Source organism: Benincasa hispida, chromosome 7, assembly GCF_027475165.1.
Source record: "Benincasa hispida cultivar pf3 chromosome 7, pf3_genome.v1.1, whole genome shotgun sequence".
Taxonomy (NCBI): Eukaryota; Viridiplantae; Streptophyta; class Magnoliopsida; order Cucurbitales; family Cucurbitaceae; genus Benincasa; species Benincasa hispida.
Genome location: NC_143484.1, coordinates 37214653 through 37225293, shown reverse-complemented (window position 1 = coordinate 37225293; position 10641 = coordinate 37214653). Strand labels below are relative to the sequence as shown.

At 32.2% G+C, this 10641-nt stretch overlaps 1 protein-coding gene across 1 annotated transcript; it reads right to left on the bottom strand.

Annotated features, from left to right (window-relative positions):
• Window positions 1-1205: 1205 nt before the first annotated feature.
• LOC120081987 (putative pectate lyase 18) lies at window positions 1206-8625 on the bottom strand. The gene is made up of 6 exons (XM_039037173.2): window positions 8414-8625; window positions 7733-7911; window positions 6858-7337; window positions 5613-6039; window positions 4538-4743; window positions 1206-1540 (listed from the first exon to the last, which is right to left on the bottom strand). Exons 2-6 carry the CDS (start codon window positions 7861-7863, stop codon window positions 1273-1275), a joined length of 1512 nt encoding a protein of 503 aa, XP_038893101.1. The 5' UTR covers window positions 7864-7911; window positions 8414-8625; the 3' UTR covers window positions 1206-1272.
• Between the last annotated feature and the right edge of the window lie 2016 nt (window positions 8626-10641).

Sequence of the window (10641 nt, the reverse complement as noted above, 5' to 3'; positions counted from 1 at the left end):
AATGATCAGGATCAGACCATCTGTGACAAGCCACAACATTTGTAACTATTCCACAAGCGGGTCGTGTCCGTAGTGTTACCAGGATAAAGTTTCCCTCCTATATCTATATGCTACAGACCATTTTGGTTATCACTTAAGACATGATCCACTTGTATATTACTACATACATGCCTGAGTTACATAAAGACAACCAGGAATATTAAGTTTATTGGTTTGTGGTAAAATAAAAACATCTAAAAGTGTAAAGTCAAGAAGTGAAGTAAATATCATATATATTATACATCACAAGCGTTCGTACAAAGTTGTTTACAAACTACAGGACACGAGACTTTAGGGCACAAATCCCAACACTCCTCTCCTCTACTAGTTAACTCAGATCAGACCTGGGAGAGATGACACAACAAACTCGATTTCCATCTTCTATTTTCCTAAATTATTCTTTTGTTCTGAGCAATCTTCTCACCGGTTCTAGTCCATTTTTCAACAAGTGAACGTCTGAATTTGGAGGTTGCGTTAACCTTAGAGAGCAATCGGCATAAGTGGTTAGCATCATAAGGTCGCGCCCTAATTGCTGTTAGGATAGTAATTTCTCCACAACACAGCAACACTTCGTGACATTTGTTTTAGACATCTATTCTAACAATTTTCTCCTTCGACCTTCTCCATTTTAAATTTTGACCTTCTTTTTCTATGTGTAAAGAGATGTCATTACCTAATTATTTTTATAAATGTCATAAAAAAAAGGAGAAAGAAAGACACGTCTCCCCATAAATTATTTAATTAATTTAATTTTAAATGCATAGCGCTACCTGTGGAATCTACTTTATATATATATATATATATATAATATAAATAAGAATGATTAAAAAAATAATAAAAATATCTTCGGGGGTCTTACCGTAAGAAACCCTGTTCTTGAATAATTTTAAACTCTTGTATTATTTCTTCCAAATATTTTAGTGAAACGTGCATCAATTATTCTAGACTATGAATAGATAACAAAGATTACAAAATAAAGAAAATATTACGAAAAAACATTAAAAACACATGTAAAATGGAAAGAAAATAGATCTGTATTATCTCAAATGGATCTCATTTTACGTTCATGATATACTCATAAGGAAGAGAACAAAAAAAAAAGAAAAAGAAAAAGAAAAAACAATAACCCTAAAGACTTTGAAATAATAATCTCAAATTCCCTTTAATTTTGCAATAATTAATTAAACTTAATTTAATTAATTATATGAGCTTTCTAAAACTCTTTTACATTTTCTATATTGTGAATAGACCACTATAATTTGTGACTATATACAAAAGTATTATAATTTGAGTACATAAGTTTATGGAGGGCAATAATGGTAATACTCTATGACCATTAGCTTTAAATATCATTCCGTAGTAGTCATCATTACCATTAGCACCACCATTTTCATAAATTGGACTATTATTTATGACAGTATTACCCCCATATCCCTCATCACCATTTCCACCATTCTCACCATTAAATCCTGGATATACAATTCCTTGACCAGTATTATACCTGCATAAAAATAATAAATAAATAAAATTTTTGAAAGGAGATTAAAAAAAAAACCAATTGATTAAATTAGAAATTTAGTTGGGTTAATATTTATTTGGTTTTTAAATTTTCAGTTTGGTGCCTAATACATCATTAATTTACTTTCAATGTTATGTTCATTAAATTCTTGAACTTATGTAATGGATCTTTAGACTTTCAATTTTGTGTTTAATATTTTTTTTTATTTTTTTTACTTTTATATTTAATAGGTTATTGAATTATTTGATATATTTTTAGTATGCATATCTACTAAACATAAAATTGAAATTAGATATAAAATTTAATTCATATCTAATAAATTTAATTATCAATTAATTTTTGTAAAGACAATGAATATATCAATGACCTATTAGATACAACATCTAAAGTTTAAGAACTTGTTAAAAAGAGCATTTAAAGTGTTGAAATTTAATAGATACAAAATTAAAAATTCAGTCACTTTAAATGTTGGATAATTTTTTTAAATAGAAAAAATGCTAAAAATATTTTCAAATATAGCAAAATATCACTGTCTATCAATTAGAAGTCTATCGCGGTCTATCACTGATAGACGTGACATTTTGTTATATTTGTAAATAAGTTTGCTCATTTTTCTTTTATTTGAAAACAATCCTTTAAATGTTTGTATTATTCAATAAATATAAGATGAGAAGTAACTCATGTATATTTTAAAGATGGTAAGATATTTTCATTTTTCCATTGGAGATTCTTGATGTGCCTCATCAAAAATATGGTACCTCAATTCACAAATTCTTGGGTAGGATGTAGATAAATCGAATACCCGTTTGGATTTCATGAGCTTTGATACCAATATCAGATACACACATATAGTTTCATCTCAAAATCAATTGACAATAAGAGGAGTAACTCATATATTTTATAAAAATTATGAGTTTTTTTTTTTTTTTTATCTTTCTGATGTAAGATCCTCGACGCATATTCACTAAAAACAACATAGAAAAGTCGAGAGCACTGTTAAACTTTGAAGGTAAGTCATCTTCCATTGTCTTAAATGGAGTTGTCCTATGTCATAAAGGGGAGGGGGAGGAGTAGGAGGGCCATTGTTAGAAAGCAAAAGGAATAGAATATGATGAAGAGAATTTACACAAATAGAGGATTTGGGAAAAGCAAACCCCATTTCTCAAAGCTTAGCCTTTCTTTTTCCTATGCTCAAAAACACATGGATGTGTTGCTCAATTTGGGTTCCAATTGAATCAATTCCCCCATTTCTTTGTTCCTTTTTACACAAAATTTTAGGCCTACTTTTTTCACACATCCCAAAGATATAAGAAGCACTTAAAAGAAGCTTTTCCACGTTGAAATGGAAAAGCTTGACAAAACCCTAACCCCCTAGAAGCTGAAAGGGAAGCACTTTTAACACTTTTTAAAATATATGATGTGTTAAAGCCTAAAATATTGGCTGTATTATGTGTCCCACTTGCATGATATTTTTTTGGTGGGGTCGAGTTGAATTTTAAAATATTCTATTCTTCGTCTTTTGTTAAACAAAATAAAAAATAAAAAAAATAAAAATACCATTTTGTCCCTATCTATCTCGCATTTCATTATATTTTTTATCTATGTATTTCCTAAAATTATAATGAGTTTTTTTTTATAGTATATGGAGTGAGGAAATAAAACCTTTTAATTTTTAGTTTGATAGTATAAACACTATATCAGTGGAAGAATTGTTACACTTCAGAGAACCTAAAATCATATTTAATCTAATTTCAATTAAATTTAAAATTGAGGTCCGATGAAAGTGGAGCTTGTTGGAATCATTATGGTCTATATGGAATCAATTTGAGAATTTGTTTTCACGTTGAAATAGATATGTTGTAGACCCCATACGTTAAAGAATTTTTTTATTATTCCTATACTTTATTTTAAGCCTATGGAATAATATAATCACGTTAGATTATTCCTTAGAGTATAATCAAAATTGAGTCACAAAAATAATGATGAGAAAAATATGCTATTTTTTTTCCGATTGTTGATTTTTGAAAAGAAAAGGAAAAAAAGAAAAAGAAAACGTCATTATCATCCACATGCATACAATGAAAAATGAATATGTCGTCATCAAATCATTTTACCGTATTTATCACATTTAACCAAACCTTAAAACATTTCACATCAGGTGGACAATTTTGATGTGGCTTTGGACTTTGTGCACGTTAATTCTATTAACCAATAGTATATTTTTTTCAAATAAATCATTTTTATTTAAATTCTTTTTTTAAAATACAGTTTAAAAATAGTTATTTTAAGTCATGGTTAAACCCTTTAATTTTGAAAGACTTATTTTATAGACCAAACACATCTAAATTTTTAATTTTATGTCCCACTGGTCACAACTAGATCACTATTGAATTCTTGTTAATTTTAATTTTGTGTCCAATAAATTATTGAATTTTAAAATATGTCAATTTTGATTACCTATTAGACACTGAAGTTTAGAACACAATACTCATGTACTGGAGATCCTCTAATCTTGAGATTGATAATACCAGCTTAGGTCGGTTGAATTGTGCTTGTATTGGTCATAACTATATAAAAGTTATTCAATGACTAAATTTATAATTTTATTAACAAAATTTAGAATAAATTATAATTTTAGACTTTCAACTTCCAAATTTACTTTAAAAGATTTATTAAAAATGCATTAGTTTATTTCATGTTTAGTAACTTCTCTAGAGTTTAAAGGTGTTTTTCCCGTCTAATAAATCACTTGTCATATTTAAATTTTATGGAAGTAAAAGATTGAAACTCCGATCTCTTGAATCGAAGCGCACATCCATTCTATTGAGCTAAGCTCACTTTGGCTCAATTTGACGGGTTAAGGATATTACTTTTGAAGTTTATATCAAAAAAGTTAGTAACCTAGTCACATAATTAGTAAATTCCATTTAATTAAAAAGATTATGATTAAAAAGAGGAAAAAAAGGAAAGGAAAATTACCTGGGGGCGCCCAAAACGCCGGCGTTCATAGTGAGTTGATTGATGAGAGCCACGGACTTAGGCTCCACGCTGGAAGCCTTACCGTACTGGGTGCTAAGTCCGGCACCGGAAGGTACAAAAAACGCGCCGTTCACCAAAATATCGCCATCTGTCCGCCAATTCCACCCTGCCCACTCCGTCTCCGCCGCGTCTAAACGTCTTGTCACCTATAATATCACCAAAATTTCATATCAAAATCTGTCTATCGTCGTCGCTGTCAAAAAAATATGAAATCAAAATTTCAACGATGGTTTTAATTTATTTAGGCCCGTGGTAACCATTTAATTTTTTTTTTTTTTGTTTACGAAAATTAAACTTATTTCATCCTTATTTCTTATTCCAAAAATAAAAACAATTCATTACAGAAGCTTGAATCTACGGCATCCTGAAAAAACCTGCTCTAATACCAATTTAAATCATCAATTGATCCATAAACTTAAATTGATAGGTGAAAATAAATTTAATATAATATCTAACCTCTGCTCCCTCTGAGTTCGGCTGAATAGCTCAAAAAGAAAGGACAAAATAGAGATGGACCATTGAGAAATTTTGATTAATCGGCAGCGCGTCAACATCATGCGCCGCCCAAGCAAGTGGGATAAGGAATCTAATCCTTCCTTTACCTATGCATTCCCCCACTTCACACATTCAAGTCAAAAGTTCGGCTCATAAGCGCCGCCGCTCCACCACTTATTCCTTTTTTTTTTTTTTTTTCAAATCAACTTTTTATTTTATTTTAGTTCATTATTTTAGCAAATACTCAACTTGCATTTTATTATTTTATTATTTTATTCATTTTTAGTCTTTTGAAGATAAATTCACACTTGAAAGTAGTTTTCATAAATTTTAGGAGCGTTATATCAGTTTTCACTTTAATGATTAGGACTATTTTGTTCGCATATAAAAAAATATATATATTTAATAAAATTTTAAATTTTAAATTTTGTGTGAACTTTAATATGCTAATTAAATGTATTGGTGACATTTTGATTAGAAAAATAAGCATATTTAAATTGAGAGATAGAGAGAAAGATACCTCTTTGGCATTAGGGTCTACGGGAGCGGTGTAACGATTACCCTGACTATTAATAGTGGGTTGAGCACTGCCTCCAATGGCATACATTTCCCAAGCAGTGAAATCATTGTTGACGACATGAATGTAGCCATGTCTACAACGGGGCATGCGTTGGACCAATGCTTCACCGAAGTGGTTGAAGGCAATGGTGACTTGCATCCCCGAGTCTTGTACGTACCGATCATCATGCCCCAATAACATCACCTCGTCATGGTGCGAGAAGTAGCTGTTTGATATTGTTATTCCTGTCGATCCCATTATTGCGTCTATTAGTCCATCCGTGCAGTATGACAATGAACAATGATCAATCCATATCTTTCTTGAGCTGAATATTGATATCCCATCTCCGTCTGACAACCCTCGATGGCCCACGTGAGTTGGGGTCGATCTAAGGATCATCCATAACTTTATCAATTTAAGCTTTTGAATATCTAATAATAATAAGTATGTATATTCAAATCTTATGAATGGTTAAAGGTGCAAATTGACTCATGTTTGTGGGACAAACCCGTGTTTGCTTTATGAGTTCGTCCAACTTTAGTGGTTGGATAAACCTATTAATTAATTTTTACAATACTTCCAAACCTTTTTTTTTTCTTTTTCCGCCCACTACTATAGTACTATCTCATAGCTAAGGTTTTCCTCATTAATTCTAGATTTTCTAAATTCATACCCAAAACACCAAAAGGCAAGTTTTTTAATCCCTCGTTTAAGCCCTCCCAACTTTTGACATTTTTAAGTTCTATAAGTTTAAGATACCAAACAATCATTCTATATACACAGAATGATTTTGTGCTAATTTCTAACTCCATAAATTAGTAAAGTGCAAAAAAGGGGAAAAAAAGGTGAACTATTATGAAAGTCTTAATAGAAGATAATCAACAAACTCTTTTTTAAGTAATACTTGAATGATAGTCGACTAGATATACATTTCAATCACATGATACTACGTGATAAATTTATTTTTTATTCTAACAATTTTAGAATTAAAGTTTGTTTTTCTTTTTGATTGTCGTAATTGGAAAAAAAAAAAGTGTATGAAAAACAAAAAGATATTTTTGTTTATTAGACATTCTAATTTCTAGTTTTTTTTTTTCACTTTTATTATTATTTATAAATTATAAATTATATATATATATATATATATATATATATATATATATAAAAAAAAAACTCACTTTTGAAAGAGAGTTTAATTTTACGGACCTTATGTTGGCATTGCCGGAGGGTTTACAGTGGTGCACGTGGACGTTGTGGATGATGACATTAGACACGTATTGAATGGTGATGCATCCGCCGCCGGTGATGTGGACGTTGGCGCCACGGCCGTCGATCGTTTTGAAACTGTTAATGATAAGTTCATATTTCAGCCTGATAGTCATGTCGGCAGAGAAGATGATCCACAGTGGTTCGAATTGGATCACAGCGTGCCGGAGAGTGCCCGGAGTAGGGTTCGCCGGATCCAAATCAGACGAGTCCGTAACGATGTAGATCTTGCCACCTTTGCCGCCCATGGCGTCGCGCCCGAACCCAATACCGCAGTCGGCCAGTCGCTGCCGGTTCGCCGCCCAATTCGGATCGCACCGCCAGCAATCGTCTATGGGGTTTCCGGTGAGACAAGAGAAAGTTTGATCCTTTGATTCGATGGACAGCATTTTTCTTCTCCATACAGATGCATTCACTGTTCTGCAGAGAAAAACAGAGGATTTGAGGTTACAGAGAAGCAGAGAAATGCTCTGTTTTTGTTTGGGTGGTGAGAAAATGAGAGGAAGTTTCAAAGGGAATTTTTATATTTCTTCAAAGAAAAGAATTTTATAGAAACCCAGGTGGAAAAAAAAGAACAACACACACACATTAACTATCCTCCAAGAAAAGGATAAGAAAACAGAAAAACAGAGCAATGCTCTCTGTTTTCTGTTTGGATTTTGAGAAAATTCAAGAAAAGAAAGGAAAAAGTAAGAAAATTTCAGATGGGTTTTTCATTTTCTTTTAAAAAACAAACAATTCGAAATAAACCCAGATGAAAAAACAACAAGAACAACAATAAATAAATAAATAAATAATTAAGAATGTGAATTTACCTTTGAAGTTCATCAGCAACAGAATCAGGGTCAGGATGCTGATGGGGTAATGTAAGATTGAAAGAACCAGAAGCGAAACCAAAGATTGAAGCAGACATCCATACGAAGAGAATGGCAAGAACAGGAAACATCCTCAAAAGTACAATGAGGAATTTGAGGATGTTTCTGACCGTGCTGTTCTGTGGTATTAATCGAAGAAAAAGAGACTGTTTTCAAACAAAGATATCAACAAGAACATGGCTGCTAAGAGAGCCTAATTTTGTAGAAAAAGAGAAAATGGTGGGTGTGTTTTTATAATAAACCCACAATTAAAATAATAATTATAAGAAACAAATAAAAAAGGGGGGCCTTTTTTTTTAAAAAAAAAAGGTTACTTTCTTGGTGGGTTTTAGGGTTTTTGGTTCATGTTCATTAAAGGAAGAAATTTGAAATGGCTAAGAAGAGATGTGATTTGCAAAGGAAGAAGCTGATTTAAAAGATAACACAAAGCTCCTTCCTTTGTTTTTCCTTTTTTTTTCTTTCTCTTTACAAAGTCTCCCTTCATTACTTGTATTTTGCATTCTAAACTTGTTAGTTAATTATTCTAAGTAAATGTGGGGGGAAAAAAAACCCAAAAAAGGTGATGGTTTAAAGGGGAAAGAGAAAAAGGAGAAAAACTTATCCAAAAAGTTAAGAGGGAACCTGTGAGATATCTTTTCTTTGCTGCTCTAAAATGAAGAAAAACAAGAAAAGTTAATTGCTTTGTCTGTTGGATTTAGATTCTTTGGAGGGTGGCTTAAAGAATGCATATTCTTATACTGCAAATGCCAACCCTTCCCTGCAAAAGTTTGCATGTAAAAGATTCTCTTCATAAAGTACTTTGACATTAGGGTTTAACCCTATTGCCCATTTTCTTTCTTCTTATCAACAAAAAGGTTCTTGTTTATCTATTTGTAATTTGTTTTAGTTTATATTTTATGAATTAATGGATATACATCTTATTCCTTTTCATTTAACATAAATAAATCATGTAATAATAACCGAGTAGGTTGGAATTATTCCTCATTCTATTAAATTTAGGTAGGTGCATCAACCGGCGTCTTTGTGCATCTGTCTAATCATAATCTTATATCTAGCAAATTGTTCATAATGTCTGTGCTCTGATACCAACTGTAACGATTCGACATTTTGAGTACTCTGATAACAGTCGTTAGTTATAATCATATATTTACATTCAAAATATTTTGACAATTGAGGAAAATAAATTTTATTAAAATAATAAAGACAATTTTCCAAAATAAATAAAAAATAAGTAAAATCTTTGTTCGAGACCCCTAAAATAATGAAGAAAAAAATAACTTAAACAAATAAAATTTTGACCAATATTGAGTTTCAAATCAAAACTCTTAAATAGCTTGAAAACGTAAACTAAGTGGAGTGATTTACATGTCCCATATGGCACGATCACAGGTCCCTCTCGTCACCCATCGGTCATTACCTGAAAAACATAAATTAAGAAAGGTTGAGTATAAAATACTCAGTAAGTGATCCCATTACCGGGATCAGGCTATGCATCTACGAGCAAAGAAAAAAATAACATGTGGCTCATACAGCTACATTGGTTTTTTATGATGAAAGGAAAACCAAAAGACGTATTATCTTGTCTTGATACGCATGTCTAGCGGCCTGTAGGCACACCGTCAAACATGAAAATAACATGAACATGAACCCGTCGACTCACGCATGTCTAGCTGCCCGTAGGCTCGCCTTCAAACATGAAAGTAAACTTGTCGGCTCACGCATGTCTAGCGGCCCGTAGGCACATCATCAAACATGGAAAAATAACATGAACGTAAACCTTTCGACTCACGCATGTCTAGCGGCCCGTAGGCACACCGTCAAACATGAAACTAGACCCATAGGTCCTCTGAAATAAAACATGTGTCAAGGCGAGACAGTAAACCGTTTATTGGTCTATTCATGCACCACATACATAATATCAGTACTGATTAGAAATTCAAACATGCTCATAATACTTATAATTGTCATGCAACAAGTAAAACATAATGACAAAATCATGCTTCAAGAGTCCATTAGTTAACTTTATAATTCTAGACTAGGTCGCCTGGCACAAGTACCACTTACCTCAACTTTGTAAAAAACGCAAAACAAAATCTCTTTAGAATTTCTTTAGCTCACTTGAATCAACCTAAAGTTGTGGCTTGGTCTAAGACAAATTCCAAAACTTGATTTAATTCGCCAATCTGATCAAGAATTAAATCCAAAATCAATAACTTAATTTTCCACTATTACTCTCAATCCAAAAGAATAACCATTCAACAACTTACAAAACTTACCGATCTTCACCAATTTTCTGCAAAACAAAATGGTCTCTAGCTTAATGGTCAATGCCTCAAAACTTCCAAATCTTGAATCTAAGTTTCACACCAAAGAGAGGTTACTAATTTAACCCAAAATCAAATGGGTGAATTTCACCTTCCAAATTATAAGGAAAATAAGTCTAACCCAAGGTTTTTCTCAAGATTTCGGCAAAGATCGGGCAGTGGCGGTAGATGGCGCATCGGCTCGTGGATACTATAGATAGGCAGCGGGTGTTGCTGTTGGACGACATAAATTGTTTAAGCTAGCGGCTGGTAGCGAGGGCCTTACATGACGAGGGCCTTGCATGAGGAGGGTTTGCGAGATTGGGAGAGAAGGAAAATTTTGAGTTTTACAAATTTTATTCAGCAGCAATTACGAACAAACCATAGCATCAAACAACGATCCAACCGTTCAAATGAAACTCCATATGTTTCGAACAGACTAACCAAATTTGAGCACGATCCAATGGTTCAAACTCCGGCAATTGACAATTTTGTGAAAGCTGTCGTTGAAAAACCGAATTGCTTTCTCCCCAATTTTTTTTTTCC